This window comes from Ustilaginoidea virens, chromosome 2 (genome assembly GCF_000687475.1).
Source record: "Ustilaginoidea virens chromosome 2, complete sequence".
Taxonomy (NCBI): domain Eukaryota; kingdom Fungi; phylum Ascomycota; class Sordariomycetes; order Hypocreales; family Clavicipitaceae; genus Ustilaginoidea; species Ustilaginoidea virens.
The window spans coordinates 5,515,676-5,543,090 of NC_057317.1; the positions used below are offsets into that span (position 1 = coordinate 5,515,676).

The window sequence follows — 27,415 nt, forward strand, 5'->3', positions numbered from 1 at the left end:
GCGGAATGCATCGCCGGGTGTATATTCACATTTTTTGTGTAGAAATGAGAAACTTGCATCGAGGGCAAAAGCCAATAAAATGGAGAGATACTGACATGCCGTGAATGGAACTAGATTTGGGCATCACTTGATCACACATTAGTTGCTTGTATGTGAAGCTATCTGTCACACAGGCAACATATCCCAAACTCTGGCCTTTGAACGTGGACAAGTTTGAAATCGCCTCTTCGACAGGGCGGCACTGTCTGTCCCCTTTGTTTTCCCGACAACCCCTGGAGTTGTTTTTGTTGTTGTTGCTGCTGCTGTTGGAGTGCAGCGAGTGAATGCTAGACGCCCTTGAAATGAGCTTCGAAAACCTCACCAGCCGGACGGACCAAGGGCAATGCACGCCCACGACCACCGACATCATCGCCCGCCGACCGCCGACCCTCCAACGCGACCAGGACCGGCCCAGCATGCCTGGCAGCTCGTCGCCCGGGCCCAGCGGCGGGCTCGACTGCCCGGGCCCGTGTTTGGAAGGACACAAGCCGCAGCGTACGCGGGCGACGCAACGAGTAAAAGGCCAGCCAGCACAAAAGGGCGACGACGACGACGGCGCAGCGGTGACATGTGTGCCTGAGTAAGATTTCGGCGCAAACTGCCAATGTTGACGTTTGGCTTTTTTTTTTGTTTCTCCTCGTGAGACGGTCCGTGCCAGAGGCTAAGTAGGGCATAGAAGCACCGAATACAACCACCCGCACGAGGATCAACGACGCGCCGTGACGCATGCCGGGCATGGCATTCTCTCGGCTCCAGCTCTGGAAATTCGCCTGCAGAGAGGGAGTCGTAGCAGGCGGCCGATCGGCCCTGAAGAGGACTTGCCCATGAGCACAATCACCATTGACGACGGTGCGGAGACGCTGACCACGAGCTCGACGACGACCACCGCCCGGGGCAGCAGTCTGGAGACGCCGACGCCGCCGCCGCCGACGTCGACTCAGACGGCACCACCCCCCAGAGCGGCCGACTCCGAATCAGCAACCGGCTCGCTCGACAAGATTGCGCTGGCCGGCATAGTGGGCAGCGTCATCTTCGCCTGCTTGCTCGTGATCTTGCTGTGGGCTCTGGCGGCCAAGAAGCGACGCAAGCCCGCCGGCCCCGCGACGGCTGCCAACAGCGCGGCGGCATTTGCGGATGCGACGGAGGCGCAGGGTCAGCGGGGTCCCGGCCTCGAGTTCGCGGAACTGCCTCGAGCGACGAGCCCCACGGAGCTGGGGAGCCACGAGCACGGCGCAGAGGCCCCCCGCAAAGGCCGCGGTGGTGCTGCATCCGCGCCGGCCGAGTTGCCCGGGGGGGGAGGGCCGCGTGTCGAGCGAGAGGCTGCGGCCGGGTGAGAGGGCGGAAAGCCGGTGACACGGGCGGGGCAAAGCTCGCGCAGGATAAGATGAGATGGGTACGGCGTGCCGCGGCGATGAAGGTTCCAAAGTGATGGGGGTTTTGGCGTCGTCTTGTCGGTGTGGGTTTGTCTGTGGCATCTTCGGTTGGAGTGATTGACGATGGTGCTGCCTGAATTGGTCGCTGGGCGATCGGATACTGGGTACCGGGTTTTAGAAGATCTGCCACAAAGGGCAACCTGCTCGGATCGCGGACCACCGATCGAATCTCAGGATCGGATCGCTCTAGGATGAAAAAGAAGAGAAATGGGCATCGGCTGGGGACTCGGTTTTTGCGTACGGGCACAGCGCGCGCGTGAGCTTGAGGAGCAGCTGCATTGGCATTCTCGACGGCGTTTCATAGCTGATCCTCCGCCAGGGCCGGTTGTAAGTTCGGCATGGAAGTGATTTTCTCTCTTGCAAGCCTCGTCTGCTTCTGCATGGGTTGGACTGTTGTTGTCATGGCGGTAAATCGTTGCGAAGCGGATTTTCCATGATTTTCCATGATTTCCCATCCAGAGCGCTGTGATAGGCCGAAACTCTAGGTGGGTCCAATGGGACCAATGGTATGTAGCTTGCTCAACTCCGTGCTCCATGCCACGGCACGACTCACGGGTGTCGAGCCTGATCAATAACCTACCTAACAACCACCTTTCTGGTGGCAGCGCGATTGGTCATTGACTAGCGCGAGCCGGGTTGTGTCGGGGAGGCAAAACGAAGAAACCTCCGCTTGGAGCTTGCTTTCTTGCTTGCTTCCTTGGCCGCTTGCTTGGCCGCTTGCTTGGCCTCCTCGAGCAGCACGTCACCTCGACCCGTCGCGACGAATTCCACCGACCGATTCTGGGCGTCGCCGCGTCGCTTTGCGTCGACTCGTCCCCGCGGCCACCCGGTGTTCTGAGCAGGATTTGGCGCTTTGCCAGCCCCCGAGCGCGATGGCTTCACCCGCAGCAGAGGCGACGGTGCCTCCTTCCTCGCCCTCGCAACCCATCGCCAAACAGCCTCCTCCCGAAAAGCCAAGCGAGGCGCGGCGGCGAACATTCATCATTCTCTCGTTTTGGCTCTTGGTGCTACTGCTCGGGCTGCCGATATGGTGGAGGACGACGTCGATATACCGCGCCTATTTGCCTCTGGAGCGTATGCTGCAGTGGGCGGACGGCAAGGTGAGCAAGACACGCAAACAGTGCATACCGCATGGATATTTGCTGGACGTGCGCAAGGGAAGAAGGGCAGCAAAAAAAAAAAAGAAACAAGAAAAAGAAAAATACAATCAAGGCTTGAGCATCGCTGACCCGCTCCAGGCCTGTCGTCCTGCTTTCCCTCTGCAAATTTCCATTCGCGCCGATGCCATACCCGACCCTGAAGCCCGCCATCTCATTCGCCTCACGCAACATGCTCTCGACGACCTCAACGACTTTCCCGGCCACCATTTGCGGCTCAGGCTGCATTCCAAGGACGGCGGCGAATCGACAAGGCCCGATTCCGAGTCCACCTTGACCATCAATCTTACTCCTGGCGCGGCCAACTCGGCTTCGTTGAGCGAGCAGTCGGCCGTCGTCGACATGACGTATGCGCCTAACATGGCCCCGTCGCTCAACTCGGCCTCGTCTGCTCTGGCTACCTACATGGCCAATGAACTGCAGTCCATCTTTGCCGAGGAGCGGTCAATCATCTCGTACCTGCTGTCCACGTCGTCCATGTCTCCCACCTCGAGACTGCAAGGCGGGCTGACGGCAGAGACGGCAGAAGCGCTGTCGAAGCGCACGACAAGGTCTCTCCGCTACGCACCAACATACCATCTGAGCTTCTCTCTCTTTACAGATGGTGCTATCCCCAGCACGTGGGACATTGACAGCGCCATCCGCGAGTACATGAAGCCCGTGCTGGACGTGCTTGCCCCGATTCATGACTTCACCGTGGACACCCAAGTCCAGCTGTATGCCACGCCTGGTGTGCAGTCTCGGGTGCTCAGAAAGGAGCATTTGGCTTCCTTCATCAACGCGGCAGAATGGCCTCTCTCGCCGTCGATTGGCGGCGCTCCTACCGTCAACTTCATCATCTTTGTCGGGAACCAGACAATCGTCTCCGACGACGCGCAAGTTGGCAGTTCGCAATCTTGGATGATCCCGCAATGGGGCTCCGTGTACCTCTTGGACCTGCCGCCGACCGAGAAGCACGTCTCGGTCCAGGCGCTCAAAAAGCCTCTGCTCATGTTTGGCGGGCACTTGCTCACCCTGCTGGGCACGCCGGTGTCTGGTTCTCTTCCGCTGCGACTGTCGACGCTCGCTCGCATCCGCACGACCGACTTGCTGCTCCGGGCAGCGTCTTCCCTGGGCTCACTGGCTCGGCTGGCGCCCAGTCTACCGTCCATCTCCATCCCTCCCAGCGTCGCCGACGGCGTGTCTAGCTCGCTGCACCACCTGGAGCAGGCGTGCACAAACCTGGCAGGACCGGAGGGCCTCCTGCACGCCAGGATTGCCGAGAAGGAGGCAGAGAGGGCATTTTTTGAAAAGAGCATGGTTGGGCAGCTCTATTTCCCTGACGAGCACAAGATTGCCGTGTACCTGCCTTTGCTGGGGCCCGTGGGAGTCCCTCTTGTTCTGGGACTGATTGACGAGTTGAAGAGGTGGGTCAAGAGACGGAAGCAAAGAGCAGAGGAGGCAAGAGAAAAAAAGAGCCAGTAGTTTGTGTGTGTGTATATACTCCGTACGTGGATAACAATGGACATGGACACGTGTTTGCACGAACAAGAGATGATGCTTCTGCCGCCTGGTTGAATATACTGGGGCATTGCATATGAAACCTTTGGTGGCGCAGTCCTTTAGATGACGGCTAGCACGCTGACCATAAAAAACGAAGGTGAATATATGCGTGCATGTGTCTTCTGCAGCCATTGGGTCGGCATGCCTGCTTTGCCTCGGCTTGGTTGGGTATTGGGAGGAAGAATGGTGCGAGAAATCATCTGCCGTTTTCAACACGCGGGATGGGTGATGTGGCCATGTTTTTGTATTTCATTCGTCTCGTTCTTTCGCTGGCCTATTATTTTTTTTTTTTTTTTAATTTTCATGATGCTGATTTTTGTCACTACTGGTGTTCTATTTCAAAGGAGTGCAGAGTGGAGCCGGCTGACTGGGAATTCAGGCAAGGCAAGAGCAGCCCGAGGCCCGTCCTCCTGCCACGTCATGACGTAAGGACGCCAAGAAAGGAGGGAAAAAAAATTAAAGAATAAAAAAAAAAGTCACGATGCGCTCAACAGCCCTCAACATATTCTCAAGAGTGGTTTCCCGCTCACTTCATCTTCTGAAGACAACGCTCATCCAAGGCATCGCCGGCCCGCATCCGCTGCTTCCGTCGGCACGCCATCCGCACGCCCCCTCGCGCGGCCAGCCCGGCCAGCCCGGCCATGCCACGCCCGAAATGCTCCCCGAGCCGACGCTGAGCTTCACCATCCCCAGCCTCCACGACGGCCTCCCCCTCGACTGCCGCGTCTACCACCCGCCGTCGCTGGCGGCCACGAACCTCAAGGCCCCGCCGTGGAAGCGGCACGGCGCCATTGTCGCGCACCCCTACGCGCCCATGGGGGGCTCCTACGACGACTCCGTGGTGGAGAGCGTGGCAAAGAGGTTGCTGGCCGAGGGGTACCTGGTCGGGACGTTCAACTTCAGGTACGCTTTTGCTCAGCTCCCCCATGCGGTCCGGACGGAGGACGAGTTTCCAAACTGACGAGGAGAGGGCGGTGTGCGCGTGGGCGTGAAAACATGACAGAGGCGCAGGACACTCGGCGGGACGGACTTCGTGGACGGCCAAGCCGGAGAGAGACGACTACGCGAGCATGGTCGGCTTCATGGTGTACTACGCGCACATTATAAACCCGTTTGAGAAGCAGCAGCAGCCGGCGGCAGCGGCGGAGGAGGAGGAGGAGCCCCCCGCGCTGATCCTGGGCGGCTACTCGTACGGCGCGATGGTGACGGCGCAACTGGCCCCGATGGAGGCTCTGTTGCAGCCGTTTGCGAGCCCCGAGCCCGACTCGCCCGCCGCGCAGATCCGGCTCCGGGCCCAGCACCTGGCTGAGCAGCAGAACCTGATTCTCGGGAGCGTGCGCGCCGCCATGCAGGCCAGGCTGCCGCAGAGCCCGACAAAACAACGCGGGGTGCGCGTCGGAGGCAGCGAGGGAGGAGGAGGAGGAGCGGCGGCGGGGGCGGCGTCGTCGTCGTCACGCAGGAGCCACGACAGCCTGCGCTTCTCGCTCGACGGGGAGGACAAGTTCCGCCGGGGCGTGCACGAGTTTCTGGCGAGGAAGGCGAAGCACGGGCCGCGGCGACGGGCAAGCGGGGCCCCGGTGCCGGGCGGGACGGAAGACGCCGACGCTGCCACGGGTTGCGGCGACGCGCCGGCCAAGCTGGCCGCGGCAGACGTGGTGCCGCCCCCCCGGCCGGCGTATCTGCTGGTGTCGCCGCTGCAGGGCGTGGTCACGCACCTGGCCACCATGTCGTGGACGCGACGCAAGGACGACGACGCCGAGGACAAGCTCGTCCGGCACCCCACCGTGGCCATCTACGGGGACGCGGACGTCTTCGTGCCGGCGGGCAAGCTGCGGGCGTGGGCCGCGAGGCTCTCGGGGGGTGCGTCGCTGTTCGCGGCGCGAGAGGTGCGCGGCGCGGGGCACTTTTGGAAGGAGGAGGGCGTGCTGCAGGAGATGGTGGACGAGGTCGGGCGCTTCTGCAGTCGGCACCGGGGGGGCCTGATCTGATGCCGCTCGCTTGGGCGGCGGGCGTGCGTGTGGCGGCACGAGAAGCCGCGCATCCGTGTCCTTGTATATCCAGGCAGCAGTAGCATACTCCGTACCCCCCCGTCATCGACAGCTGATTTTTTCAAACGCCTTGCAGGATGGCCATGCCGCCGCCGCCCCCCCACGCCGACGCTCATCGGGTCCGGCTCGCCTAGGATCGCAGGGGCCCAGCGGGCCAAGTTGCACGGCAGCCCGGTTTTCTCTTCCCGCTCGCCCATACAAAGCCCAGCTCTGGTCGTGCTGCCGTCGCCGGGGGCGTGCAATCCCAACGGGGAAAAACCTGGCGGATGGGTGACGTCGACGACGCCAGCCTCCTCAACACGCGGCTGCAAACCTCGGATTTCGGCCACGGGTGACGCGGCCGCAGAAGAAGAGGGAGAAGGAGCAGGAACCCCATCCAAAGGTCGAGCTTGCTTCTCGGCCGGGTGCGTCGGGCAGCAAGCACGCCCCTCGGGCGCGGGTGCGTGCCCGGTGGAGGGGAGGGGTTGCCCGCGGCGCTCGGCACCGGCACCCGGCAGCCCGCGGATCCCGAGCCCAGCCCCCAGCCATGCAGCCAGCCATGCAGCCAGCCGGGCTATGCAGCCATGCAGCCATGCAGCATGCAAGCCGTGGCGAGAACCCCCGTCGTTATAACTTTGCGCTTTTGCCCTGCGCGCGCCCGCCTGATTCTGCCGAGCTCGCATCCCGCATCCGCATCATCATCAGCATCAGCATCAGCATCAGCATCAGCATCAGCATCAGCATCAACATCCGCACCAGCACCAGCATCACCAGCATCATCATGGCTCTGGAGGCGCACCTCACGGCGCCCAACGGCGTCCAGCTGACCCTCCCCACCGGGCTGTTCATCAACAACGAGTTTGTGCAGGGGTCGGCGGCGCACAAAATCACCAGCGTCAGCCCAAGGTGCGCGCACCCACACACCGCCGTCATCAAGCCCGTCCCGTCCCGTCCCGTCCCGTCCCGTCCCGTCGGGGGTGCTCAGAGAGAGAGATAGACAAAGGCGGAAGAATAACCACACCGCACCCGCGTAACTAGCTCCGGACTCGAGATCTGCGCCGTCGAGGCCGCGTCGGCGGACGACGTCGACCGCGCCGTGGCGGCGGCCCGGGCGGCCTTTGCCGACGCCTCGTGGCGCGGGCTGGCCGGCGGCGCGCGCGGCGCCCTCATGCTCCGCCTCGCCGAGCTGGTCGAGCAGCACCGCCGGGAGCTGGCCACGCTCGAGACGTGGGACAACGGCAAGCCGTACGCGGTGGCGCTGGGCGAGGACCTCGTCGAGGTGGCCGGCTGCCTGCGCTACTACGCCGGCTGGGCCGACAAGATCCACGGGCAGACCATCCCCACCGCGGCGCCGGCGGCCAAGCTGGCCTACACGCTCAAGCAGCCCGTCGGGGTGTGCGCCCAGATCATCCCGTGGAACTACCCGCTCGCCATGGCCGCGTGGAAGCTGGGCCCCGCCCTCGCGGCCGGCAACACCGTCGTGCTCAAGCCCGCCGAGCAGACGCCCCTGTCGATCCTGTACCTGGCCGCGCTGGTCCGCCAGGCCGGCTTCCCGCCCGGCGTGGTCAACGTGCTCAACGGGCTGGGCAGGGAGGCCGGCGCCGCGCTGGCCTCGCACCCGGGCGTCCGCAAGGTCGCCTTCACCGGCTCCACCCCGACCGGCAGGGAGATCATGAAGGCGGCCGCCGGGTCGCTCAAGAACGTCACCCTCGAGACGGGCGGCAAGTCGCCGCTGCTGGTGTTTGCCGACGCCGACGTCCAGCAGGCCGCGCGCTGGGCCTACGTCGGCATCATGAGCAACCAGGGCCAGGTGTGCACCGCCACCTCGCGCCTCCTGGTGCACCGGCCCGTCGTCGGCGACTTTGTGCGCGAGTTCCTCGACGTCCTCCGGTCGTCGGTCAAGATCGGCGACCCCTTTGCCGAGGACACCACGCACGGCCCGCAGGTTTCGCAGGCCCAGTACGACAAGATCCTGGCCTATATCGAGTCGGCCAAGAGCCAGGGCGCCAAGCTGGAAGCAGGCGGCTCTTCCGCGCGGAGCGCCGTCGGCGGCAGCGGCGGCGGCGGCAACGACGGCAGCGGCAGCGGCCTGGGCAACGGCTTCTTCATCGAGCCGACCGTCTTTTCCAACGTGACGCCCGACATGAGCGTCTTCAAGGAGGAAGTGTTTGGCCCCCTGGTCACCATCACGCCCTTTGAGGACGAGACCGAGGCGGTCGCCTTGGCCAACGATTCCATCTACGGGCTGGGGGCCGCCGTGTTTAGCCAGAACATTGAGCGTGCGCACAGAGTTGCTGCCGCGCTCGAGGCCGGCATGGTGTGGGTGAACTCGTCCAACGACTCCGAGATCCAGGTGCCCTTTGGGGGCGTCAAGCAGAGCGGCATTGGGAGGGAGCTGGGCGAGGCGGGACTGGCCGCCTATACCGAGACAAAGGCTGTGCATATCAATTTGGGGTCCAAGCTGTAAGGTCGGGCAAAGACGCCATGTGTTGGCAAAGTTTGCCAGAGTAGATTAATGTCACGCTATCTCGACCAATCTGCGTGATGCCGAGCGGTTGCATCAACGTGAAATTTTCCAAGACAGACCAGCCAGCGGTGCATCCAACCAGCACTGCCACGTACGCAACGTAACCATGCCAAACAGACACCCCGTCATCGGTAAGAAAAAAAAAAAAAATCATCGTGTCCAAGTGTCCCAAGTGTGAGTTGCCCAGAACACACCACATCCACATCCAAAAAGCACCCTACCGCACGGGAACCCAAAAACGCACTCACACATAATAAGGCTCGTGAATAAAAATAAAACGCTGGTTGAAAAGGTTGTGGCTTCAAAAGAACAAAAAAAGAAAAAAAAACCAAGAACCAAGCACCAAGACCAAGCACCAAGCACCAAGCACCAGACCTTGCATGGACCAGCCCATCCGTCGTGCTTTTGCATCGCGTCTCAGTCGCCAGCGGAAACTCGCATCTTGGTGGTGTGCTTGCGCGGCTGAACCGACGCTGATGAGTGGCGCAGCTCGGCAGAAGAGGTGCCATCCTGGCTCGATCCGCAGTGCTGCGCGTACAAGACTGGCTCTCCCCCTTGCCCCAGCTGCATGAACGTCTCGTGGCCCTGGACGAGCCAAAAGGCCAACGACAGCACGAGCATGACGCCAAACACGGCAATGGCAAAGTTCATGTCTCTTGGAGCGGGCTCTGGCGAGCTTGGGAAGAAGAAGAAGACGGTCGTGATGGAGCAGTAGACGACCGAGACCCAGTTCAGAACGGGCCCGAGCCTGCCCAGCCTCAGCTCGCCGCCAGCGGGGAGCTTGTCCCGCCCGACCGCCATTAGCACCCCAATCGGCAGCGCGTACGAGATGGTCAGAGCAATGGTGCTCACGCTCAAAATGGCCTGCAGGACGGCGTTGGCAAACAGGTAGAGCACGCCGACGAAGCAGATGATGAAGCACTGCAGCCACAGAGCACGGCCGGGGACCTTCCACGTCTCGTCGACCTGGGAAATCCAGGGGCCGAAGGGGAACCCGCCGTCTCGGGCGAAGCTCCACGTCAGCCGGGAAGATGACGTGAGCACGCTCGACACCTGGCCCAGGCCGTTGAAGATGAAGAGCGCAACCATGACCGCGCCGCCAGTCGGCCCCACGGTGGACAGCAATAGCTCGACAAAGGGATTGCCCGCGGCGGGCTGCAGCATTCCGTCAACGCTCTGGATGCAAAAGAGGCAAACCACCATGAAGACGAAGCCGGAAAGAGCGCCGAAAAGCACGGCGAGGCACATTGTTCTAGGGGCATTTCGTCGGGGCGCTGGCATCTCCTCGACCAGGTGTATAACCGAGTCGAACGCGGTGAGGCCGTAGGCGCTTTGCACCAGGCCGAGGAACCACACGACACCGTCGCCCCATCCCGTCTGGTTGATCCAGCGGCCAAAGACGAACGAAGCCGACTGATACGAGAGCCTGCTGCTCGTCCCGACGCAGATGAGGAGAGTCACGGAAAAGGAGACAAAGAGGCCCGCGAACGTGATTCCGACAAAGTTGTTGATGGCCGGGAGGATCCAGTCCTTGCGACACGCACAGTAGTTGAGGAGGGTACAAGTGACGGCGATGCCCACGTAGATGATGAACTGTAGCCATCCCTTGCTGGCACCCTCCCAGTCCGGGTCGAACATGAGCTTCAACGACAGCAGGAACTGCGTCATGAAGGCAATCTGAGAAGCCGCCAGAGTCCACCAGCCGAGCGTGTTGATCCAGGCGCACATGTACGACGCAAAACGGCCCGAGCGCGTGTTCCAGAGCTGGGAGATCCAGTAGCCTTGGCCGAGAGCCGTGGGCATGCTGCTGACCAGCTCCCCCAGGGAAATGGCGACGCAGGTATTGCACACGGTGACGAGAACGAGGCCCCAGAGGATACCGACCGGGCCGCCGTTGGCCAGACCGGTGGCCAAGTCCTGGGCCATGGTAGACCACGTTCCCAGGACGCAAAAGGCCAGGGCAAACATGCTCTGCAGGCTGAACTTGCGAGAAAGGGTCTGGGCATGGCCCAGGGCTGCGAGATCTTGCGCATCGCGAGCGTCTTGATCGTTGACGTCGTCGGTAGCTTTCTGGTACAGCTGGCTGGCTCGATCCATGCTGTTTTCCGCCCGAGGGCTCATGTCATTCTCCTGGGAGATTGACCACTCGGGCAAGTCTGGTTTCAAGGGGCGTCGAAAAGACGTAACAAGACGGGAACACGACGGGAAAATGAAAATAAGCTTCCGCCTTCCAGTCGAGACGGATGGATGATGGCGGAAGCTGAATACCTACCCGGTTAGGTAGATAGAGGATTGATGACGAGATATCAACGGTATGGTGGACGGATCATGGTGTAATTTTGACATGTGTGTTTTTAATATTCTTTTATTTTTTTTTTTTTTTTTTGACTGGTGAAAGTTGGCAGGGAGGCTGTAGACTCTCTTTGCAAGCTGTGTGTGTAGAGTTGGTTCCCTCAGCTTCGTTTCGTACGTGCGACTTGGCCTACGGACGCAGGACAAGGTTGGAGAGCGGCTGGTGGAGATCGGCTGGGTTTCAAGATGGGTGGAAGCGCCGCGCCGCGAGAGGCACGTCTGACGGGCGAACAAACGAAGCAGGGGGGGGGGGAACGAGGTAACGAAGGCGGCGGGTGGCCAGGGCTGGCCGGACTAGAGGTTGTACGGTTTCGTGTACGTGTAGTGTAGCTGGGGAGGAAGAAGAAGAGGCGTGCCCAGCGGACAGCCGTCGGGCAAAGCTCAGCCCCGCCGAGGCCGTTATCGCGATGGAACTTGCCCTTGTCTTGCCAAGGTGACGATGCCTAGATGCGGGGGTCGAGGGGGTCGAGGACCAGCGGCAAATCTTGCCGCTCCAGCCGTAAAAAGGAAGGAAGGAAGGAACGTGAAGAAATCCTGGGGCTGGTATGGAGTTATCTACGGCGGCCGTATCTCTGTGCGAGTAAGACCAGCCTTTGCAGGACTTGCACTTCCGCACCGGCAGGGTGGGGGAGGGGCCGTAAGCCAGATAAGAACAACCATTGCTGTACGAGGTACTCCGTACTTGCTATTCCGTGCCAAGCTTGACTATGCTAAAGTCGTAGCAACCTGTTGTTTACGTAGAGATCATGGCACATCGCACAACGCCACCAGCCAGGGGACCAGGGGTGGTGGGGGCGTTCCTTCCGCGGATTTGAGGGCGTTGGCAGGTCCAGGCGTCGTCATGCATCAGCCGGCTGCTCGCGCTGGATGCAGCTGTTCGGCCAGCAGCTGTCGGCCAGCAGCTGTCAGCAAACAACTGATGGTCAGAGGCCGCTGCTGCCAGCCACTGGTTGGCACATGATGATGCATCGCGAGATGGTCACATCAGTATGCTTGAGCCCGAACAACCAGGACTGTTGGAGTCGGGGGGTGCTGTGTCCGAAGCTCACGCTGTCGCTGCCGCATTGAAAATTTAAAAGGCGCCACCTACCTACTACCTCCTAGGTTAGGTACATGCTTAGCTGCAAAGCTTAAAAAACTGCACGAAAAATTAGCCGAGGGCTTATCACCCGAGCTGGCAGGTATGTACCTAGGTAGCTAAAACTAGCCCGACTCAATCCGTACGGTAGTGTACGGTACGGTACAGTCAATATCTTGTGAACGATCTTGTAGCGCAACTTCCGGTCCATGATTCCACTCTTTCTGTATTCATCGCACGTACGGAGTACTCTTTAAGGCTTCGTAAGCAGTCGAGCATGCAGGAATCCCTTTTTTTTCCCTCCACGTTCAAATTTCCGGATTCTTCAATGTAGAGCGACAGCGACGTTTTACGCTTTGCACGGCAGAGCAGATATACAGACAGTACCTGGCCAATGCTGCCCCGTCGTCCAGGTCCGTCCGCAACCCGCTGGAGCCCCGTCGGAGTTGGCCGCTCGCAGAACTCGCCCCAAGGAAACGCCTTATCGCTCGAAGCAGCTGGTAGCAATTCATCCAAGGCGGCTCAGTCAACATCACTTCGACAGGGACGCACAGGAAAAGATGCAGGCAAGGCGTGTGCGCAACGGGAAAAACTGCTCGTACATGTAGAGCCGTAAAGAGCAAGGAAGACGCGCTTTGCGCCGAGACGGCCCGATGCCGGAGCACGCCGGCCCTGCCCTGCCCACCTTGACCATCAACTTACAGTATCAGCGAGTAACTTGCGTCGATTCTATACCGAGCGGGGTAGGCAGGGGGGAGATGAATTGACTTGACTGGACCCATCCGGTTCCGGCAGCCGCCTGCAGCAACCTGTCTGGTTGGTTGGCGCGGCGCAGCGACAGCGGGGTGCCAGTGCGCTGCGGACCGCGTAACGGCAGCCCTAGCCATCATCCATCTTACATATATAATCAATTTACCTGCAATAATCAATTAATAGTATCAACCGTGCCGAGAATGCTCCCCCGGGAGAAAAAGCCCACATGTCAACTGTGCTCTGTCAACTGTGCTCTGTCAACTGTGCTCTGTGCGCTCTCCCACCTCCACAGGCGGGCGCGTTGATGAGCAACTCCGCCGCCGGGGGCCCACGGCATTGCCCAAACATGCGGTCGGTCCGGTCCTTGGGTTTCTGGCTCCGCCGACAATACGGTTGCTTTCATTTGGCATCTCAAGAGCCAAGACGGGGTCGACGTATTCTTGGCCATTGCAGCTATGTATAGACTTGGAAAAAGCAGGGGCCATGGGCTCCAGGCCGGGGTACATAGTGCGCCACGGATATTTCGACATTTGGTCCCTGTCAATGACGATCCTTGCTGACACTTCCAAAAAGCCCGTTTCACTAATCCCGGTGCAGATCCGATAGACGTTTACCCATGACGAGACTACATATCAACCGACCTATGCCCCCCCCTAGTCATTCGACCCCCCCATAATAACTTAACAGACCTGACCAATGCTCTTTCCTAATATAGAGATACGCTAATAAATAGTAGTAGATCCCTTAATCTATAGTAGCCACTAGACTATAAGTATCTTTATATATATTTTTCTATAGTGAGTGACTTCCCTTATATTTTTACTAGGTATCCCTACCTAAGAACCTAATATTAAAAGTAGATAAAGTACCTTTATATAGACTTTTATATCGAAAGTGACTTCCTTTCTTTTATTAGGTAGGTACCTAGGTCCTTAGGTACTATACGTAGAAAAAGTACCTTTATATATATTTTTCTATATAAAGTGACTTCTTATATTTCTACTAAGTACCTAGGTACCTAGTATCTAGGTACTAGGGATAGAAAAAGAGGTACCTTTATATATATATTTCTTTAGAAAGTGACTTCTTTAATATTCTTACTAGGTACCCTTACGTAAGAACCTAATAAAACAGCAGAGAAAGTACTTCTCCCTATATTTTTCTAAAGAAAGTGACTTCTTTAATTTCTTTTACTAGGTACCCCTACCTAAGAACCTAGTAAAATATCAGAGAAAGTACTTCTCTATATAGTTTTCTATATAAAGTGACCTGACCCACTATTCCCTAATAAACCAATTATATTAAGAGTATAGCCCACAGCAATGGTCAGGTCAGTTAAGTTATTATGGGGGGGTCGGATGACAAGGGGGGAACACAGGTCGGTTGACCTGTACCCTCACCCATGACAGGCGACAAACCAACAAACCAACAAACAACCAACCTGATCCAAACTCTCCGCAACTGGCCACGCACGTCACGCCCGACTCCGTAGCAACACGACCAGCGACGCAAGCGCGAAAGAATCATAGTACCAAAGTCATTAGGACCAGACCGTCAAGATGCAAGCATCGGCTTTTGCGCTAGTCAAGGCCAAGGTAATAATACAGTATGGATTGTAATCTAGACATGCTTTTTCTAACAATGCTTTGTGATGCAGACAACCAAACAGTAAAAAGGAGGGGGAAAAAAAAAGGGGGGCCCATGAACAATCCACAGTCCGGCTCTTCACCCAAATTTTTATCAACAAACATTCCGTCTCAGCCCATAATGGCGCTGAATGTGCCTACGGGCTTTGCGATCTTCATCGCAAAAAATGGCATTGATGTGATAATGAAAAAACTCTCCAGGGGCCTACGTGCCGTCAAGACGTCATGTCCAGAGAGGACAGTGTGGTGGGCTGTGACAGCCTGCCGTTTCCCGGCGGGTCTCGTCATGCGATTATAGTAGTCTGCTGACGGATGATTTCGATACACCGACTCGTGCAGAAAAGTACGAGGCAAAGGCCGTGGCTCAGCTACTCCATCTTGTAGTAAGGCGAGGCGTCTCCCACGTCGCGCAGTCCACCTTCCTCCGGGTCCTTGTACGACTCGGAGCTCGTAAAGGCCGACCAAGCAGGGCTGTACGCCTCGGGGTACGAGGTCGGGGCGCCTACATAGTGGTTTCCGCAGCCGTCATCGCCGCCGCCGCCGCCGGGCACGCTGTAGGGCGGTGACGAGGTGCCCGACAGCACGGGCGACGGGCGATATTCGTTATGGGCCGGCAGCCCAGGGGCCTGGTGCGGCGGCGGCAGCAGCAGCGACGCGTTCTTGGCGGCGCGCTCCCAGGTTCCCCCACCATTGGTCTCGTCTATGGTATTGAGGGTGAGCTCGATGAGGGTGCCGCACGCCTTCCAGTGGGCGTCGGCGCCCGAGGAGGCGCATATGGCGCTCAGCGACGTCAGGCGGTTGGCAAGTTCCTCGATGGGCAGGGCGCACAGGCTGCCAAAGTAGCCGGAGCTCACCTCGGGGAACAGCCGCTCCATGAGGAGGACGATGATATACAGGTAGGTAATGACGACGAGGGAGGCGGGCGACCCGCGGTGAGACTGCAGGTAGCCCGAGGGCATCCAGAACAGCCAGGTGATGAAGGGCTGGAGGCGTTCGTACTTTTGGCTGACGGGGAGGCTGGGGCTGATGGTGCGGAAGATGCGGAGGAAGCCGATGAGGCAGCGGACCTGGGTGGTGTCTCCGTCGTGGTACTTGAGGTGAGCTTCGATTTTGCGCACCATGGTGAACATGTGCTCGAGGGCTTGGATGCCTTCCCGCCGCAGCTTTTTGGACTTTCGGCTGGTGTGGGAGGAGGAGGTGGTGGTTTTAGAGGCGGCGTAGATGGTGTCGCTGTGGTGGGTGAAGAAGTCGGCGAATTGGGATTCGTGCTTCCAGGATTCCATGGCTTGGACGACCTGAACGCCGTGTCAGCCATGTACCTGGCAGAAGGAAAAAAAAAAAGAAGCTGCTTCTGATGGTCATGGCGAGCAAGAGAGAAGGCCTAGCCTTTTTCACGTACCGTCGAGATTCCCTGTTGCAGCAGCGTCAGGTTCGACCTAGTGTCAACATCAGCAACCTGCACTGCGTGCCAAGTGAGCGGAGAGGCCTACCAGTCCGTCGTCTGCCAGGAAAGAAGCAAGGAAGCCCCCAGGATGCCATCCGACGTCTCGCGTCGAAAGGCCCCGATGGCGACATGAAGACTGCGGAGAGCCTTGCAGCGATGCTCGCAGGCTATGCCGGCGACGAGCGGACAGCCGGTGAGAAAGGCAATGTGCGTGGCAGAAAAGGCCAGCACCGCGTCCATTACGAAGGAGTACTGGCTCCCGAGGGCAACGAGGCTGCAGCAAGTTTCAGCATCAGCCCGGGAGGGGACGGCTCATCCGGAGCAAGGTTCACGCATGACTCACGTGGGAACGTACCGCGTCCACAAGGTAAAATGGACGGCGTCAACGGCGGATAGCTGGAAGTAGAGATCGGTAAAGTGGTAGATGAGACGCAGTTCTTGGACAGAGTACATGTGCGGCAGGGGAGGCGGCTCGATGGCGAGCGACGGGAAGGGGAACTCGCCCGTCGTCTGCCACCTCATGATGGCGGCTTCCACCTGCGGCGTCCACATGAAGTCAGGACTCTCGGGCATCGCGGGCTGCTCTGGCGCTTGGACCTCGGTGATCTTTGCCGTGCAGGTGGTCTGGGTTGTCTGGGCTTCATTGTACGGGCAGCGGACCTTGTGTTTTGTGCAGTTGCGGCTTGCCAGGTCAGCTTTGCGTGCTTTGCCAAAGACGGAGCTTTCGCTTTCGGATGGTTGAGGGAGGGTTGGGCTCAGTTCGGACGGTTGAGGGTGAAAGGGGCTTGTTAGGCAGCTCACCATTGGGGGTAGTCTTCGTCGCAGCGAATGTGCCGTCGTTTGCAAGTCTCGCAGCCCTTGCGAGACTTGATGTGACTGGGTGGTTGTGATTGTCAGTTGTGAGGCTTCAAAAGGGGATCAGCATTCCACTGCGCACTCGATACTGTACAGTGTATCTGATGTTGATGGTGCGCTGTGCGGCGTGGTTGTCGTCAGTGGGGGGTGTTGGGTTGGTATGTAACTAACCTGCGGCGAGTGTAGCCGCGGACCACGCCAGCCATGGCCACGGGAAGGAGCGATCCAGTGGGCAGAAAAGACGATTGTTTTTTTTTCTTTCCCTTTCTTTTCCAGGACAAAGAAAAAAACCATCAAGCAAACCCCCCTTTTAAAAGAGAAAAAAAAAGATCGAAGAAGAAGCCATTGTGATCTTTACATATAACTTGCTCATCAACCGGAACACCCCCCCCCCCCCCCATCGACCTTTTTCTCCCAGCTGGGGATCGATTCCCATTACGGAAGCGAGTACGTGTCAGGTCCCCTAGGCGGCGCGCCAAGGGGACGCCCATTTAGTATCTGATATTGACATGCATCGAGCAAGGTCTGACACATGGTGGCTTGCATCATGCCTGCTTCAAGAGCGCTGCTGTGCCCACTCTGGTGGCAAAGTAACCTGGGCGGCAGTAGTAAGCGAAGCGCGGTATCCGGTTTATGCCTGCTAGTCATGGCCCAGGGGCAGCCTGTCGATAGGATCCCGCTGTCATGTAGTCATGTGGCAGGGGCGATTCATTCATTCGGGTGCCTCTGACCTTGGGACACGGCCGTCGTGAACCTGCCCTTCTAGAACCGCTTGCTCAAGAGGGGAAACGGCTCTAGGCCTTTCGGACGTCTAGTGCTGGTTTGTGTTTGCTTGTTTGTTTGTTTGGAAGCCCCTTTCCCCAGTTGGCTTCGCGCGCTAACGTACCGACTAGTTGCTCTGTTTTCTTCTAGAAAAGCTTATTCACAGCACCGCCAATGCTTCTGGCCAGATTAGCAGCCAAACCCACGATCCGGGCCGAGGGGGGGAAACGGATCTCATGGCTCATCGGGCCATATGGAGAGGTTCTGCAACTGTCAATGTCCAATGCCCAGCCTGCAAGCCCACGTTGGCTGTGGGTGTATCCCGGTGTAAGCCGCGGTTGCATACTATCTACCTATATCCGCCGTGCTTGTGCCACTCGAGAGGCAAGCATTGTCCGAGGAAGCGCGCGCCAAGTTCAGGGCAAAGGGGTATCACCGCCTCAGCACCAACAGGTATTATTCCAGGGCAGCAGGTTTTGCGGTTTTCCTCGTATCTGGAGATTACCAATCCCGTCGAAGCCCCTCTGGAGGGTTTTCTGGTTGGTTGTGAGCATGGCTGGAAGAGTTCCACCAAGATCCATCCCAAGGTGGACAGGAACATGGGAATGAAGTCAGAACCAGTCCGTCATCTTTTTGCAACCTGCTGCCATCTCCACTTGGGGCGTGTACGCAAGTTGCCAAGATGACACTATGCCAGCTTGTTGCTGAGATCCTAGCTCAGCCAGTCTTGTTTTCACCTGTGTTATAGGCTGGCTACTGCCGCGCCCTTTCCAGTCTCCGCCGTAGTTTCTTGGCAAACTGGGACCGGTGCGTTTCAGAAGGTTCATTCTGATGACACAAATTCGGCTCCAGCGGGTGGACGAGACGAGTACTCTGTACTCACGTCCGTCTTGCTTTCCTAACCCAATCCCGGTTCCCTGTCTGCTAGTTCTCCGGGGCATTCGGCATTCTCCCCAATAAAACGCCATGGGAATATATCTGCCTATGGTTTCAGCTGCCGTACACGGCACTACATCGACTCGAACAGCAAAATCAAACATGTCCTGGATATTCAAGTTGCAAGCATAGCTCGTCCACCCTGTCCCTGAGGCCCAGGCTTGACTTCAAAGTTCATGGCAGCGACTCCCATGCTTATCCCATGCTGCATAAAGCCACCAACGCTCCCCACCCCGTGGATCGCCCTGGCCAGCTCCTGCACGTCAACGACATCCCACGAGTCATGCCGCGACCCCCAAGTAAGGTCAAGCCCGAAGGAGATATCCGGTGTCTTAAGCCTTATGGAAACCGATGCTGCCCACCATTTGCAACAGCAAGTCTTCGAAGCTAGACCCAAGAAGGATCGGGCTGCGAAACGCCAAGTCAAGTAGCCAATAGGTCTGGGAGGCCGACATTTGGCCACGTGGTGCGCCGTTGTAGACTTGTTTCGAGACACGGACCTGACGCTGGGAGGCTCAAGCCGTTGGTTTGGCGTCCGGGCAATTCAATTCAGCGACCGAGAGGAGGCGGACCACGATATTTGACTTGTCCCCGTGGCTCGTCCTAGAGCGGCCGAGGACCCTATTCTCTCTTGCCATGCGTAATTGCTTAAAGTCCTGGCGGCTGCTCAAACCAGACATTGTCTGCCCCTGCCGGGTAAAAGCGTCACGTCATACATGCAATACATGTAGTTGTGTGCGTCCAAGAATCCCATCCAACATGACTCTGTCTTGATACTAAAACAAGCAGTACTGTAAGTAAGTCAAGACACGATTGCGTCAACAAGATGCCGCATAGCCCGAAGCGCAAGACAACCGTGTCTTCAGTTGCCGTCTGCCGGCGCCACCCAACTAGCGCACCCCGAAGACTCGCGGAGCCAATGCATTTCTGCCACGAACAAAGTCTCGGAGGCTAAGGGCGCTCGCTGATCCAACTAGAGATCATCGCCCTTGACGTTAGCGACTAGCCGCAACTCCAAGGGCTTTCTTGCCCTTGCAAAGGGAGACTCACACAACGAAGCCGCCCTTGGGTTGAAAAAGGGGGAGCGAAAGAGCCAAAAAGGCCTGCCGCTGCCCTGCAAATTAGAAAAATGGACAAAACAGGCAAAACTCAAGTTTCATTCCAGGGCGTCAAACATGATGCACCGGGATGGCATTCGCCCCTTGCGCCTGTGGGCAAATTCGAGGCAAGGCATTTGAGAAAAAAGAGCTGGAAGATTGTCAGAGACGTGTTAAGTTCAGCTGGTCTAGCGGCCGAGCGGTTTGGATGGATGAAAAAAAAAAAAACTACTCTCCGAATAAACACTGCATTTCCCCCTGTGCTGGTCTGCTCAATTTTGATCTTGATTTTGACTTCGACCTCGACTTTGTCGATTGATTCTCGATTGCTGATTCCCCCATACTAGTCGCCATGTCCCTCACGCAGGAGGCGGTGCTGTCCGGCCCTTTACCCGTGGAAAAGAGGCCGGACGTGGAAAAGGCCGGCATCGACCCCCCGGATGAGTTTGACCTGCTCCGCGAAGCCGACTCGGAACGGGACTCGACAGCCCCCCTGCTGGACAAGGAGGCGCCGGAACTGCCAAAGGCCTCGCGGGCCAAGGTGCTATTCTTCATCGTGGTGAATATCCTGGCCACGGTGGGCATTGTAAGCCTTTCCTTCCTTCCTTCTTTCTTTATTTTTTATTTTATTTATTTTATTTCTTTTTCCCGAAATCGAGGTGAGCGTGAGTTTGAGTGAGGCGCGTTGCTGATGCCGAGCCAGGTCTTTACCAACAAGGCCATCTTTTCGCACCCGTCGCTCAAGAATGCCCAGCTCTCGTTTGCGAGCTTCCACTTCGTCATCACCTGGCTGATCCTGCACACGCTGTCGCGGCCGCGGTTCGCCGTCTTTGCGCCGCGCCGCGTGTCCATCCGCGAGGTCGCGCCGCTGTCCGTCGCCATGTCGTGCAGCGTCCTCTTCACCAACCTGTCGCTGACGTACTCGACCATCACCTTCTACCAGGTGGCCAGGACGCTGCTGACGCCCTGCGTCGCCGGCATGAACTACTTCTTCTACCGGGCCGGCCTCCCGCGCAGCGCCGCGCTCGCCCTCATCCCCACGTGCCTCGGCGTGGGCATCGTGTCGTACTACGAGAAGCAGCCCGCCGCCGCCGCCGACGACGGCAAATCGAGCATCACCTCCAGCCTGGGCATCATCTTCACCGTGTGCGGCATCTTCGCCTCGTCCATCTACACAGTGTGGGTGGCGCGCTACCACCGCAAGCTGCACATGTCGAGCATGCAGCTGCTGCTCAACCAGATCCCCGTCTCGGCCTTTTTCCTGCTCTACTTCCTGCCCTTTGTGGACGTGCTGCCGGCGTGGGAGACGCTGACGCCGAACCGCTGGGTGCTGATTCTCATGGTACGTGCTCTTGGTCGTGGGTTCTCCTCCTACGCGTCTTCCCGACCGCCATTCGGTTCTTCTGATTTTGAGATGCTGACGGCGGAGCGAGCAGTCGGGCCTGTTTGCGGCGGCCATCAATATTTCCCAATTCTGCGTCATTGCTCAGACTGGTCCCGTGTCCAGCACGGTTGTCGGCCATGTCAAGAACTGCGTCATTGTGTCCATTGGCTGGGCGTACTCCAACAAGTCGATTGTCGACAAGTCGGCCATAGGGCTGGTCCTGGCTCTGGGGGGGAGCGCAGCGTAGGTCTTGACTTGCCTCCGAGAGACGAACTGATGCTGACAAGAGGTTTGCGATGCAGGTACTCGGTCATTACGCTCAAGAAGAACAGCCTGGCGCAGAGCAAGCACGGAAAGTAGTGCTTCGTGGACTGCTAAGTGGGCGGATATGTCGAAGCAAGAATAACCACCAGAATAGCTAATACGCCTCTTACCCTCTGCGACTCGTTGCCATGTCCAGTCTGTGAACACGTCTGCTGAAAATATGCGTGTGGCGGGAGTGTTCTCAGCGCCTATTACTTTCTATCGGCTTTGCAGAAAAGTCTTCTTCTCCCAACACCTTCCATTATTATGTCACGGCAGCCTTGGCTTTGGTGAAGTTGTGTGCCGCGGGCTGATGTATTTAAATGTAGGCCGCCTTTCCCTCGTCTTCGGGGAATGAACAGCGCCATATCTCTGTGCCGCCGCCCGTACGTACGGCCGGGTCCGTATTGCACCACGAGGCTAGACAGTGAAGCTGCAAGTTGGAGATTGCTTCTTGACCCTCTCTTTTGCAACGCGACCATAGCGCACCCCAAGACGTATAGAAAAGCCCACTGGAAATTCCTGTCAACGGGAGAAGCCGCGCGTAGATACTAGCTTTACCTGCCCAGCTTCCCAGGGACATTCGTGCAGATCTCTTCTTTGTGCGGGGGTAAAAAGCTCGGTTCTTCCTTTGTAGTTTTCTGCTGGAGCGCTTGTGACATTGCATATTGCTCGAATGCTGCATGGTAGACTGCCACGGCCATGTAGCCCGCGCGACAACCTAGCCAACGTGCGAAATGGCAGCAAAGGTGCCTGGTGGTCACGACCAGGTGGGCTTAGAGGTGCATTACTTCTCCAGCTGGAATCGTCTATGCCACAGCACCCCCCCCCACCCCCCCCCCCCCAAGCGCAGCACGAGACCAAAGGCTATGCACAGCTCACCACGTTGCGAGAATCTCGGCACGTCAGCATAGTGTGCGGGGGAAAGGCGACATGCGGGCGTTTGTTCCCTCCTCACAGAATCAGCCCCTTTGATAGGGGGAAGGATGATGCGGCGTGTGATGCTGGAGAATGCTGCAGGGAATCAATTCTGGAGAGCGTGTTCCGTGCCTAAGCTCTGTAGCTTTGGCCTGTCGGAAGAGCACGAGGCTCCTACAAGAGGCAGCCTTCCTCTATTCTATCCCCCCCTCCTATTCAGTACCCTTTCTAATGCCGGAAGAATCGTCACCTGACAGAGATGCGCTAAGCAACCGAGTCTTTCATCATGGTGTATCTGTGCTTCATGAGCCTCGACAAGCTCGGATAGCGCCCAGCTCTGGGAAGCTTGGGCTGTTTCCAACCTTTTAAGAGATTTGCCCGACTCCGAGGCCAGGACAGCACCAACGCCAGCCAAATTGGATGTGCTAGAATCGCGCTTCCGCCATGCAACGATGGGGCGCAGAGACGGAACCTGGAATGGCTGCAGCACGAAACAATTGAATCTCCTTCATAGCCACAGTCACCTGGCCTCATGTTCGGCCATGCAGCGGGAGAAGGGTAGGTAATAGTAGACTCTTGGTCTTGTTTGACGCAGACATTCAAGCTCGGCATCCACTGCGTTGATGTCCATCTCCTGGCTATACGTAGGCTGTCATCTATTAAGAGGCCCTGAGGCAGTTTTGAATCGGCACTGTTTCCGACAAAGTGCGCGAGCAGAAGGACTCGAAAAGATTGCACTTGACCATTGTATCACAGTCGAGGGTACTTTCCATCCATGCCTAAACCACCGTTGGACCTTGAAGAACGTTGCACCCACAATTTTGCAATGGGCCAGAAATGCTGCTCACCGTGTTTACGTGCTTGACTATTCCTCACGTTGACCATGTGCAGAAAAGGCCTGCGGGCTGGACACACGACAAGGATAATCGCTTGCATTCCGTTTACCCGACATGTCAAGAGTAACAGCACAGCTGGAAGCAAGATGAAATCCCAATTTATGACCTTTAGCAAGTAGAAATACATGACCGACTGAACGCCACACAACGACGACAACAACAGCAACACATCATCATCATCATCATCATCACCATCACCGTCACCGTCACCGTCATCACCAGTCGTTGCCGCAGTCTCCCGGCACATAGTTGGCCATGTCCATCTGCAAAATCATCTTGGCCTCGGGACAGTACTGGTAAATGTGCTTGCGCTTGTCGCGCGTCCCCCAGATGCCGCCGTGCATGTAGCCGGTGCCGCCAATGTGGTAGCCCATGGGTTCGTAGAAGCCGTTGCGCCAGTCGTCGATGCCGGCGACAAAGTCGGCCGGGCCGGCGCCCTCGAGGGACAGCTCGCCGCCGTGGATGGTGTAGTCGCTGTCCGGATCGATCCTCTCCACCTCGCCGCCGTTGATCTCGCCCGAGAAGGTGAGGGAGACGGAGCCGTTGGCCACCTTGCCGGTGGCGTGGTGGCCCAGGCGCTCCGAGAGCCAGACGTCCTCGGGATCCGAGTCCTCCTTGCGCTTCTGCTTCTGCAGCACGTCGACGATGCGGCTGACGCGGCGGAGCGAGAGGCCGCCGTTGCCGCCCCAGTTGCCCTGGGCGTTCCACGGGGCGCCGACCCAGTCGTAGTCCAGGTACTCGTCCAGGTGGTGCTTGCAGTTGGAGCAGACCATCGAGTCGGACTGGAAGACGAGCAGCAGCTCGGCGGGCTGGAGCACCGTGTCGTACAGCCAGAGCGTCGTGAGGAACCGGCTGATCATCTCCTGGCCCTTGGTGCTCATGTTGAAGGGCGTGTAGGTCAGGTCGAGCTTGCCGGCGCGGACGTGTTCGCGGATGGCGGCCGACTTGGCGAGGTGCCGAACCGACTTGTAGGACCCCATGAAGCGGAACGTCCAGTCGGCCGGCAGGGAGTAGATGAAGTGCAGCAGGAGGGGGGCCAGGAGCGGCTGCGGCCGGTCCTCGACGAGCAGCGCGACCTTGGACTGGTTGTACATGGACGGGGCGGCGGCGGTGCGAGACAGGCCCGGCATGGACAGGTTGTGCGACTTGGAGACGAAGAACATGAACAAGGTGCTGGGGCGTGTGTTGCTGTCAGTCCAGGAATCATCATCCCGGCTTTTGCTTTGCCTTTGTTTTTTTTCTTCTTCTTTTTACTTTTCTTCAATCCGGGCTCGTTTGACAAGACTTACAAGAAGAGAATGGCGCCTCCGGCCATCAGCCGGTTAGGAGGCTGCCGCAGCAAAGGGTTCATCATGGTTCGCTCGCCTTTTGCTACCACCAGCTTGTCGTCAGGACCTGACGGGGAGGGAAGCCCACGAGTTAAGTGTACGGCCTGGGCGGAAAGAGGGGGGGGGGGCGGCCAAGAAGCGCGTCAGCAACGGGATGAAGCCGCCTTTCTTTTAACCGAGACCGGTTTTTGCCAGGAACGAAACAGCGATGAAGCTACTAGTACGCCTGACCGTCTCTAGCTCACGCGTTCCGGCGGAAACCAGACCCCTTAGATAGCCTAGCTTTCCCCCTTCTTTTCTTTCTTTTCTCCTTCCCATGCTCGCAGGGAGCCCTTTATCCAATCTGCCGTTGGGGGAAACCCTTGAGACAAATAGGAGCAGATCGGCTGTGGCGCCAAACGTTGAATACGTGGCCGGCCAGCGTGCTAGCGCGCAGGGTTGGGGGCGCGCGTCCAAGGGAGGGGAAGGATTCCAAGGGATGTGTAACGGAATGGACTTCTCCATTTTAATTTGGCCCGCTCGCCCTTTGCTGCTCGGATATACATAGAGCAGGGCATGATGGCAAAGCCAGGCGCGGGGATTTAATAAAAAAAAGAGGACAGAAAAAGAAGAGCTGGTCGACGAGGTTCGGGTGCGGAATCTTCCCCCTTGTCTGCCTGCTTGGTTTTGCGCTCGTCGGCGACATTTTGCTGCAGCTCATCTGCAACCTCCGCGTCACTCAAACCCGCCGCCAGCAATGTCTGCTCTGGCCATGTTTGGCAAATCCAACGGCGCGGCGTGGTCACCCGCCATTACCCGAACGCGATGCCTCATCGCCGCCGGCCTGTTTATCGTGTAAGTCCAGACGCAGAACCGCATCCGCAGCCGGAACCGGAGCCGGAAAACCCGGCGGCAAAGAAACTTGCCTCTTGCTGACCGTATGCAGATGGCTAGCTGCCTTCGCGCACCCGTCTCTGTTCCACGCCCGCATCAAGGACGCGCACCGCATGCTCCCGTCGTTCAAGCCCAAGGGGCAGCAGCACCTGGCGGTGCCTCACGCGCGGTACAACGCCTCCAAGGTCGCGCTCATCATCGAGCCGGAGCCGCTGCCCATCCTGGTGCCGCTGATCCTGCACATGATCGCCGTGGTCCCCTCGGACTGGCGCTTCGTCTTCATCGGCTCGCGGAACAGCGTCTTCAGCGTCGGCCGCAGCTTCGGCGTCCAGATCCAGCGGTCGCTGGGCAAGATTGACCTGCAGGTGCTGCCCAGGCCGTGGATCATCAAGTCGGCCGAGCACCGCAGCCGCCTGCTGACCGACAGGCGCTTCTACGACGAGTTTCTGCCGGGCGTCGAGTGGCTGCTGCGCTTCGACCGCGACAGCATCCTCTGCGCCAACTCGGAGACGAGCCTGAACGAGTGGCTGGACTGGAGCTTTACCGGGGCCGCACGGTATGTCTGGCGGCCTTGCCTGCATCTTTTCCTGGTTTTTTTTTTTTTTTTTCTTTCTTCCCTTCTTCTTCTTTGCTTCCAACTTGCCCGCTGACTTTTATTGTTGTGCAGGCCCAAGGACGACAAGTTTGCGGGATACGGAGGCCTGTCGCTGCGCCGCGTCTCGGCCATCCAGAGCATTCTCGGCTTCCAGAAGCGCTACAACAACTCGGAGCCCGAGGATGAGTGGTACGGGAAGCGGTTCGCGGTCACGCCGGGGGCAAAGGTGCCCAAGGGAGGCGAGGGCGCCCTGGCGGTTCAGGACGTGCTGAAGGACAAGCCGATGGGATACTACGCGCCCAAGGCGGGCCGGGATCTCAACAAGGATGTCTGGAAGATGCCCGAGACTCGTAGGAAGATCTTTGACTACTGCCCGGAGCTGGCCATTGTGATGGACATGAAGCTGGAGAACGAGCGCTGCCAGGGGGATAACCAGGAGGGGGAGATTATCTAGGCGGGTGCTGCTGTTTTTGCATTCGCATTTGCATTTTAGGGAGCTGGTAAATCAAGAGGCTTTTTTTTTCTGTCATGGCCAGACGGTATAACATGCAGTGGTTTGTCTTGCCATTTGCCTCGTGCCTCGTACACCACAAGTATGGATCTCGGCGTGCTTGTAGTTCATTATTCCTCTCCATTTTTTTTTTTTATTTTACCAGAGTACAATCGCCTACTGGTTATTCTTTTCGTTTTCCTTGTTCGTTCTGGCGGGACTCGTGATTCTCCTTAGTGGAGAGTGTCGTGTATTGTCGCGACTACAGTACAAAAATCAAACGACTGTTTCTTGCGCGTTGCGTCTTTCTTCCTCGTCGTTCGTCCTCTGCCGCACTCCTTTGGACGATATTCTCACGTCGTTTCATTTCCTTCCCGAGTTCCGTCTACGGAAAACCAGCTCTCGCAGCCTGCCTTTGCACGGCCCAGCGCATGCTGCTACGAGACTTGGCTTTGAGACTCCCGCGCCGGGCGACACGGCACCGCAACACGGCTCTCTATTCGCTCATTTGATGTGTCTCTGTTCCTCGATCTCGATGCAGACCATGCAGGTCGGCAACCAGTCAAGATTATGATATTCACAGTTGCCTGGCCTCCTCCGCCTGGCGCACTATGGCTGCGTCGGCGTCCCCAGCGTTCCCGCAGCAAAGCGGTTGATGCAGCGCCATCCCCCGGCATAGCCAACCCTGGCGTCTCTCCCTTGGCGGCGTAGCGTAGCTGGTTCTTGGCGCAGGCGAAAGAGCAGGGGCTTGCTCGTCTGGGGTGGCGTGCCCCTGCATAGCCTAGCAGAGCTGGGCGCCGCCAACGTGTCACCAAACGCCCCGGCATGTCCCGGAATCCGTGGAGGCTGGCTTGCTCAGCCCTGACGGGCGGACCGGGGGGGGCCCTTTTGCGGGTTGGCTGCGGCGGCCGTAGTCGACGTGTGGCCCGGCGGCTGACACGGCTTCCTGCCCTCGGTTCAGGCGCTCTACAATCGCAATC

General features: G+C 58.3%; 9 protein-coding genes across 9 annotated transcripts; 6 read left to right on the forward strand and 3 right to left on the reverse strand.

Moving 5' to 3' along the window:
* Positions 1-341: 341 nt before the first annotated feature.
* Positions 342-1,373, forward strand: UV8b_03252 (uncharacterized protein; the record flags this gene model as incomplete). The annotated part of the gene is made up of 2 exons (XM_043140750.1): positions 342-619; positions 716-1,373. 2 exons carry the CDS (start codon positions 342-344, stop codon positions 1,371-1,373), a joined length of 936 nt encoding a protein of 311 aa, XP_042996684.1.
* A 971-nt stretch (positions 1,374-2,344) lies between these two features.
* On the forward strand, positions 2,345-4,093 carry UV8b_03253 (uncharacterized protein; the record flags this gene model as incomplete). Its single annotated transcript, XM_043140751.1, has 2 exons — positions 2,345-2,572; positions 2,711-4,093. The coding sequence occupies 2 exons, from the start codon at positions 2,345-2,347 to the stop codon at positions 4,091-4,093; spliced, it is 1,611 nt and encodes a 536-aa protein (XP_042996685.1).
* Positions 4,094-4,652: 559 nt separating this feature from the next.
* Positions 4,653-6,159, forward strand: UV8b_03254 (uncharacterized protein; the record flags this gene model as incomplete). The annotated part of the gene is made up of 2 exons (XM_043140752.1): positions 4,653-5,074; positions 5,175-6,159. The coding sequence occupies 2 exons, from the start codon at positions 4,653-4,655 to the stop codon at positions 6,157-6,159; spliced, it is 1,407 nt and encodes a 468-aa protein (XP_042996686.1).
* Positions 6,160-6,745: 586 nt separating this feature from the next.
* Positions 6,746-8,665, forward strand: UV8b_03255 (uncharacterized protein; the record flags this gene model as incomplete). The annotated part of the gene is made up of 2 exons (XM_043140753.1): positions 6,746-7,104; positions 7,237-8,665. 2 exons carry the CDS (start codon positions 6,746-6,748, stop codon positions 8,663-8,665), a joined length of 1,788 nt encoding a protein of 595 aa, XP_042996687.1.
* Positions 8,666-9,142: 477 nt separating this feature from the next.
* Positions 9,143-10,822, reverse strand: UV8b_03256 (uncharacterized protein; the record flags this gene model as incomplete). The annotated part of the gene is made up of 1 exon (XM_043140754.1): positions 9,143-10,822. The coding sequence occupies one exon, from the start codon at positions 10,820-10,822 to the stop codon at positions 9,143-9,145; it is 1,680 nt and encodes a 559-aa protein (XP_042996688.1).
* A 4,100-nt stretch (positions 10,823-14,922) lies between these two features.
* UV8b_03257 (uncharacterized protein) lies at positions 14,923-17,059 on the reverse strand (the record flags this gene model as incomplete). Its single annotated transcript, XM_043140755.1, has 6 exons — positions 14,923-15,849; positions 15,954-15,990; positions 16,045-16,272; positions 16,342-16,680; positions 16,800-16,874; positions 17,025-17,059. The coding sequence occupies 6 exons, from the start codon at positions 17,057-17,059 to the stop codon at positions 14,923-14,925; spliced, it is 1,641 nt and encodes a 546-aa protein (XP_042996689.1).
* Positions 17,060-20,000: 2,941 nt separating this feature from the next.
* Positions 20,001-21,392, forward strand: UV8b_03258 (uncharacterized protein; the record flags this gene model as incomplete). The annotated part of the gene is made up of 4 exons (XM_043140756.1): positions 20,001-20,234; positions 20,352-20,990; positions 21,085-21,275; positions 21,335-21,392. 4 exons carry the CDS (start codon positions 20,001-20,003, stop codon positions 21,390-21,392), a joined length of 1,122 nt encoding a protein of 373 aa, XP_042996690.1.
* A 1,972-nt stretch (positions 21,393-23,364) lies between these two features.
* Positions 23,365-24,500, reverse strand: UV8b_03259 (uncharacterized protein; the record flags this gene model as incomplete). The annotated part of the gene is made up of 2 exons (XM_043140757.1): positions 23,365-24,322; positions 24,439-24,500. The coding sequence occupies 2 exons, from the start codon at positions 24,498-24,500 to the stop codon at positions 23,365-23,367; spliced, it is 1,020 nt and encodes a 339-aa protein (XP_042996691.1).
* Positions 24,501-25,213: 713 nt separating this feature from the next.
* Positions 25,214-26,399, forward strand: UV8b_03260 (uncharacterized protein; the record flags this gene model as incomplete). Its single annotated transcript, XM_043140758.1, has 3 exons — positions 25,214-25,311; positions 25,403-25,906; positions 26,018-26,399. The coding sequence occupies 3 exons, from the start codon at positions 25,214-25,216 to the stop codon at positions 26,397-26,399; spliced, it is 984 nt and encodes a 327-aa protein (XP_042996692.1).
* Positions 26,400-27,415: the final 1,016 nt, after the last annotated feature.